This window comes from Pteropus alecto, unplaced genomic scaffold, assembly GCF_000325575.1.
Source record: "Pteropus alecto unplaced genomic scaffold, ASM32557v1 scaffold48, whole genome shotgun sequence".
NCBI lineage: Eukaryota > Metazoa > Chordata > Mammalia > Chiroptera > Pteropodidae > Pteropus > Pteropus alecto.
The window spans coordinates 1,357,116-1,364,673 of record NW_006442110.1 but is presented as its reverse complement, the minus strand read 5'-3'; the positions used below and the strand labels follow the sequence as shown (position 1 = coordinate 1,364,673).

The 7,558-nt window shown below is 58.2% G+C and overlaps 1 protein-coding gene across 1 annotated transcript in view; it reads right to left on the bottom strand.

Annotated features, from left to right (window-relative positions):
- Positions 1-7,558, bottom strand: part of WDR86 (WD repeat domain 86) — a gene marked incomplete at its 3' end in the record, with an annotated part of 12,066 nt that overhangs the window by 3,423 nt on the left and 1,085 nt on the right. The window contains exons 2-3 of the mRNA XM_025038999.1: positions 4,139-4,280; positions 384-1,000 (exon numbers count right to left, since the gene is read on the bottom strand). Of these exons, the coding sequence (XP_024894767.1) occupies positions 384-1,000; positions 4,139-4,280 (759 nt within the window). The remainder of the gene's footprint in view (positions 1-383; positions 1,001-4,138; positions 4,281-7,558) is intronic.

The following is a 7,558-nucleotide window of genomic DNA, read 5'->3' as shown; positions in this document are numbered from 1 at the left end:
TTTCTATATTTCAGTAAATGTTACATCTCACCAAAGAAAAGGAAAACAAAATGTGATCTCTCTGCCTTCTCCCATTATTTTTGTCTTTACTTCAAGCTGTGTTTCTCCGCCCCCAGCACCGCCCACCCGCTGCTGCTCCCTTCCCCACAGGCCCCGGGGCGGACGCGGCTTCACATCTTGACCATCACTTTGCCCTGGGCCAAGTCCCCGACTCTGCTCCTCAGCTGCTTCACTGGTAAATAAGGATCGTGCCAGCCCCAACTCGTGGGGGGTCACAGGTGTGACCCGTACAGCACTCAGCACCGCAAGAGCGGGCAGCACCGATGTTTGCTGGCACAGCGATTGTCACAGCTGGGTGTCGGCTCGGTGGGTTACTGCCTAACCCAGTGTGACTGGTATCCTTATAAGAAGAGGAAACGTGGATACGGAGGGAAGGCCACGTGCGGCCTCACAAGAAACCAGCCCCAGCTGTCCCTCTCCCCACCCCTCAGACACACGGCCTGGGCGGACGAGCACTCTGGAGCAGGGCAGCGGCTGGGGAGATGACCCAGGGACTCCCGGGCAGACGGCGGGTCTCACCTCCAGGCAGATGACGGAGCCCTGGTGCTCCCGGAACACTCGCAGCTGCTCCCCACTCAGGATGTCCCAGGCGCGGATGGTGGTGTCCGTGCTGCCCGTGAAGGCCGTGTGGCTGGGCGTGTCGAGCACGAGGCACAGCACGGCGCCCGTGTGGCCCCGCAGGGTCTGATGGCAGCAGCCGCTGGCCACCTGCCACACCTTCGCCGTGCCATCGGTGCTGCCCGTGACCAGCAGCCCCCCGGCCACAGCCTCCTCCTCGAAGGGGGCCCCGGGGAGGTCCCAGGGGGCAGAGTAGGCGAGAGTCAGCACACAGTTGCGGTGGCCCCGGAACTCCTGGGACACCTGCCCCGCGTCCACACTCCAGGCACGAGCCGTCCGGTCGTAGGAGCTGCTGAACAGCTGGTTGTTGGCGACCAGGATCCTGCTGGTGAGAAGGGGAAGGTCAGGAGTCAGGGCGTGCAGGGCTGCCCGGCAGGCTGTCACGGGACCCCCTGGCTGGGGTCCTACGTGTTCAGCGAGCCCAGCTGGTAGGAAGCATGACATGCTCCGGGAGGAAGTCATGGGCTGGAGTGTCCCAGGCCCCCTGCTTCAGGGGGGCAGGTGGGGGCCAGGAGAGCCCCCCTCGAAAATGTCAGGGGCACCAGGCAAAGGCCTGGCCTCCGGCTTCCACCACCCACAGACTCAGGGCTTCCTTGGTCACTGCCATGCACACCTCTTCCGCGTGGACATCTGCCCAAGCCAGAGGTCAGCTGCCTCTGCACTGCAGCCGGAAGACACTGTCCCTCTCCACCCGGCGGCCACACTCACCTCCTGAGTCTAGCTCGAGGCACCCTTCTCTAGGACGCCACCCAGGATCCCCCCTCGGTCCCTCCCTCCTCCCGACGTGGGGCCCATAGCAGCCGCCCCACAGTCAGGGAAGCTAGAGGAACAGGTGGGAAGGCCCGCCCTCCCGGTTTGCCCGGAACTGAAAGGCTCCTGGGGATGCAGGGCTTGCAGTTTGAAAACCTGGAAGGTTCTGGGTGAAGTGGGACATGCTGGTCACCCCAGCAACAGGTCAGACCCCAGGGGAAGGACGGGCATTTACGATGGAGGCGGCGTGGGAAAGCCGGTGAGCCCCAGGAGTTCTGGAGGGGACTCTGCTCCCAGCCCACAGGCCAGCCCTTGCTGTCATGCTCACAGTACTGGTCCTAGATCAGCCCACGGGTGACATCCATGAGGTCAGGGGAGGCACAGTCAGAGACAAGCAGGGGTGGGATGGGGGTGGGCGTCTGCTGTCCGCTCCCACAGCAGAACCTCATCCAGGCTCCGTCTGTTGGTGACACTCCAGGTCCAGGTCACAGCCCTGGGCCAAGGGCCCCAAGGAATTTGGGTAGGAGGAGCAGAGAGGGTATGTCCACCCCCCTCCACCCTCTGCCACAGGGGAAAAGAGGCCTCCCAAGCAGTAAAACTTCATGATTCTTATTCTCCTGTTGGTGAAAGCTAAGAACTTCTCCCCAGAAAAACAAACATTTGCCTTTGGTATAGAACTTTGGGTATAGCTTCAAAGGGTCTGTTTACACACCCTCATCAAGGAGCCCTGAGCCCCCAGGACAGGCGACCACACAGGGCAGAGCTGAGGCCACTGCCGGAATGGGGGCGTGTCATCGGTGTGGGGACAGAGGGGTGAGGTCGGAGGCACCCCGTGCTCCCTCCTGCCCGGAGCCTGGCATGGGTGGGAGGAGAGAAGGACCACTGGAGAGAACAGACCTTGGCCCGCGCCCCTCACCTCCGCCTCGCTCTCTCTCCCTGCGAGTCGCTCAGGGGGCAGACCGCACTGAAACGCGCACTTTCTGCCCGCTCCTTCTAGAATACCCAGTAGGCACGGTTTCTCGACACATGCATTTCTAAAGGGAAGTGAGGACCTGCCGCCATGTGGCACCCACAGGTGATGCCGAGGGCCTTAGGGCTGCCAGCTGTGGCCTGGCACTTGAGGGCGGGGACGCCGGGCCCTGTCAGCACCCCTGGACGCTCACACACCTGGCCTGGCTCTGAAAACACATCCTCGCCTCAGGAGTATGGCTCGTTTGTGAGCACAGGCACTGAAAGCAAATGTCTACCGCTCAAAAGTAGTGAGTGTGTGTGTGTGTGTGTGAAAGTCTAAACCCAGCAGAGCACAGTTTCCAGCCCTCGTTGTCCAGATTCCCTCTGAGGAGCAGCTGAGAAGTTTCCTGTTACAACCTGAGGGCGAGCGGGTCACCTGAGACGGGGCTTTCTCCCACCTGCCCCCCCCCGCCCTTCCAGCTGCTCATGGCCCCACAGAAGAGACTCTGTCACCACACTTTCCTCTATCACTACATCCTTTCTCAAGAAACAGTACTGGGAAGAAGCCAGTGGGGGCCGGAAGCCCGGAGTGCTCATTCCAGCCCCTTCTCCAGCACCTGTCTGCTCCGCCCTGGCCTCCGGGTCTCACCTGCTCTTTCTTAGGGCGGGGGCGAAGCTGGGTTGCTGGAAGGTGGGGGCTGCACCAGCGCCCACGGGGATCCCTCCAGACTGCCTTCCCTACTCAGAACCACCCTGAGCCAACACAGCTTCCATTTCTCTGCGCGGGGTGTTACTGGGACCGCACCCCCCCCACCCCCCCAGCATGCACCGCTCGGTGACTGCAGCCAGCAGGTGCTCGGTCAGTTGCTGACCGGGCTGGCCCAGCGCTTCCACCCACCGTGCGTGGTCCTTAACAGTCGGGTCACACCCCGACCCAGGCATGCGCAAAGCCGCCAGCGTCCCTTTGGGCTGCAAACATCCTTCCCTACCAGCCCCAGCCCAGCCCAGTCTGCTGACCCATCAAACGACCACCTGCACTGGGCCTGTCCTCACTCAGCTCCCAGGGAGGTGTCCCTCCTAGTCAGGGAGGCCGGGAGGGCCCGAGGGCGGGTGTCTAGACTCCTGCGTGTACCAGGCAGTCCCTCGGGCGTCTGAGATGCCACCACAAGTTACATAAATAGTGTTGATTTGATCTGATCGGCAAAGGAATTTCCACAGCCCAGCACAGACCCAAATTCAACAAAGAAAAATTCAAACCTTGAGAAGGAGGGGGGCAGGGTGTTTTCAACAGCAACAGGGAAGAAGAGAAGTTTAAAAATGCCCTGGACTCCGTCCTCAGAACCGTCCCATTTTGCTCTTCCTTCAAGCCCCTGGTGCACGATCAGGTACCGATTAAGCCATTTCTTCTGGAATTTGTTCCCATCTTAGGAATTGTGGCCTCTAATGCCTACCCCTGTGCCTAGCAGGGGGCAGGTGTGCTTCCAAGTCAATGAGTTGATGGTGCCCCCTTCCCCACCTGCAGCCCTGGGCCGTTAGCACTTGTCACACCTGGGGGCACTTCCATCCTGGGCCTTCACTGCTATATGCTTCTGATGACCGCCTCCCGCATCCACATATGGACTTCCCCAGAGAAGCTACGTTTCTCCAAGGCAGAGGCCCCACGACCTACATCTGTGTCCCCCTGGGGCGCGGCCAGGTTGTATGACAAGAAGCTAAGTCTTCGCTGCCTGGCGGCCTCGGGGCCCCAGCCCACGCTGACCTGTTCACAATGGACGTGTGTCCTCGGAACACCTGCAGGCACTGCCCGGTCAGCACGTCCCACTTCCTGATGGTGCGGTCAGCGCTGCACGTGAAGGCGGCCTCGTTCTCCAGCTGGCAGAAGGTCACGTAGCTTTCGTGCCCTGCAGACGACGGGAGACGTGAGACTGCCAGGGCGGCCGGCTCCGAGATTTTCTTTCCGGGAAGAATGTTTGAGACAGGGAGGAAGGGAAGAAAGCAGGGGGCAGGGAGGGTTTGAGACAAGCCGGAAGGGAAGAAAGCAGGGGGCAGGGAGGGTTTGAAACAAGCCCAGAACAGAACGAGCGAGTCCTTTGAAGTGACGGCTTCGGTATTAGGGGAGCGTCTCGGGAACTGCGGAATGCCAGGAGCGACTCAGGGGGTGCCGCCCCGCCCCCTCTGAATGGCTCCTTTTGCTCCCTCATCTTCCCCTCTCCTTCCCTCCCCTTCCTCATCATCGCCTTAGAGTCTTCTTCCAACGTTCCAGCTGTTCGTATTCACTCAGCCTTTCAACAAACCCAGTGTGACGGAGGCAGGAGGTACAGAGGCCAAGGGCATGGTCTGCGGAGCCAAATGCCCGGGCCGGCATCCTGGCGCTGCTACCGACTCACCTGCCCATGCCTCGGTTTCCGTGGGACATGGGACAGTGGCGATGCCTATCTGTTGCACGGACTGAGGAAACGCCAGGTGTTGGCTGGTCTTACGTTTGGGAAGAAACACAATGACAGGCAGAATTATGGGCCCAGCGAGGTCAGGTCCTAGTTTCTGGAACCTAGAAACGTTACCTTACTTGAAAATTGACACATCTGCGGGGGTAGTTGAGTTAGGGATCTAGAGATGGGGACGTTAGCCTTGAGTACCAGAGCCGGCCCTGAAGGCAGCCACAGGTGTCCCCATAAGGAGGCAGAGGGAGAGCTAAGGACTCAGAGAGAAGGTGCTGTGCAGACAGAGCAGAGGCTGACTTGAAGGTGCTGGTCCTGAAGACGCCCTAGGGTGATGTGGCCACAAGCCAGGGAGTGCCGGCAGCGGCTGGAAGAGGCGGCCGGACTCTCCCCTCTGGCTTTCAGAGGGAGCACAGCCCTGCTGACACCTTGATTTCATGCCGGGGCCACTGGTTTTGGACCTTTGGCCTCCAGCACTGCGCAAGAGTAAACTGTTTTAAAGGCACCCAGCGCGATCGCTGGTCAGAGCAGTCGCAGGAAACGAACACAGATGTCGAGATGATTAAGACACATTTCCTGCCTTCGAAGTGAGCGGCTCACCCAGAAGGACAGACAGTCAGAGAGTGTGACGCGTGCAGGACGGAGCATGCCGGCGGGGTCGGGGGGCGACAGAGCAGAAGCCTGAGTGCCGCGGTGGAGGCGGGGTCCACCTGGCACCGATGCGGACAGAAGAGTGTTCGGGAGAGCAGACAGCACCCAGGAAGTGGGAGGGGCCCCTGCGCTGGAATGTGGGTGTCGGGCAGAGATGGTGGATGAGGATGCAGGCCTAGGGCCACACAGAGCCTGGGGTCTCGGTCTAGTGCACCTGGTCATTCATCTTATCGATGCGGTTGTCAGATCTTTCAAACATTGTCCTTGTCATGGGACCAGTGTTTACGTCTCGGGCATTATTAAGCAGCCCCGGGAGACCTCAGGTCCCCATCACGGTAGGGCCTGTCCTTCGGGCAAAGATGTCTCCACCTCAGATGACAACTTTCAACAGCAAACTGAAGCTGAGTCTATCTGAGGGAAATTCGGGAAACAGAAAATCAACAGGATCAAAGGAAGGTTAGACCAATGAGCCACTTCACAGATGAGAATACGGATAAATTAAAATATCCACAGATTTGGGAGACGTATTTATTACGTCAAGGATTTCGATAGAATTTTAAAATTTCACTTAAATATCTAGGATCGGGGAGATGGGGATTCAGAATCTCCTGGGAGGTTTCGAGCTAATTCGCACTTCATTTTTGACCCTGGGCTTAAGCTTAGTTACCCTTGGAAGACCTCAAACTCAACTTCCTGGTTTCTAAGAAACAATTTTTTTTTAATTAAGAAAAAAAGGTTTTTCAGTCTTCTTGAATAGCACATGCCAAGCCTCTAAGAAAACAACGTTTGTGCGAATTAAATAAACACTTGACGGAACTGCAGATCATGTTTCACTCAAAATATACGTCAGTTTAAAAGTTGAGGGCAAAATGTGTTTGGCAAAATACAGCTCAGCTTTTAGCTAACCCCAAAGAGTTTATAAAATATGTTAAGATTGTCAACAAACTTTCCCTGAGACAAGCTCTGTTAGCACTGTGAGAAGGAGCCACCCTGGGAGGCAGCCAGGATGTCCCGAGGGCAGATAGGTGTCCTCTGAGCTGGCCCCCCCCCGAGGCTCACCTCTGCAGTCCTCAATGGACCCTGTGCAATGGGGCGCTAACCTAGCCCCGCCCCACAGACAGGCTACCTCGGGAATGTCTCCCCCATCCAGGCTGCGTCTTCCCATCTCAAAAGCATCTTGACAGCAGGAAGGCAAAGTGCCAAGTGTAAGTGTAAATTAGGCCAAGGAAAACACTGAGGAACGCTAGTATACAGTACACCTCTACTCAGTGAGGCTGTAGCCATGAAACCGGGGATGCTGAAAGACCTTGAGGTGCGGGGCCACTTTTGTGACATACGGAAGTAGAAAAAGAAAAAAAGGTGTGCATGTTGATTGTGAACCGGTAAAAATATAAACACATAAACAAAGACAGACGTAAGAGGTGGTAACAAAAAGAAATTTGTCGACGTAAAAAACCTCATCTCTGAAGCTGGGCCAGGCTGACCCTCTGCCCTCCTGGGGGCCTGGCCCTGAGCAGGCTGAGGCCCCCTGCAGGGGTCAAGGCTCCCTGTGGACAAGCCCTTCCTCTGTGCACCAAGCACCCAGCCGGCATCTGAAAACACAAGCTGAGTGAGTCCTGGCTCAGAGCCCGGCAAGCAGAGGGGCCCTGGGGGCTGCAGAGTGTTTCCCTGACCCATGACCATGACCATAACCCACAGTCCAGAGACAGGGCTCCACTGCCACAACGCCTGCGGGGTCGCCCGGGGAGCAAGGCCCATGCAGACCCCGGGGATGGATGATGGAGGGCATGGGGGAGGGAGGACAAGGGGGAGGGAAGGCCCATGGCGTCTCCAGGGAGGACAGTGCCTTGGCCTTGAGCTGTTGGAATTGTGCAGAATAAGCAAAAAAGCCCAACTAAAAATATTTTCGAAGGGATGAAGAGCGCAGATAAGACGCAGTCATGTTCAAAGAGCATGCGGAGACTCAGGGGTTCCTGCCAAGGCCCTCCCCGCCTCCCTGCCTGCACGCCCTCAACTTGCTGCGAGTTCAGAGTCTAAGTGTCCCTCCACATGTAGGAGTGTCTCAGCTGGGGACCCAGGGTCGCTGGTAG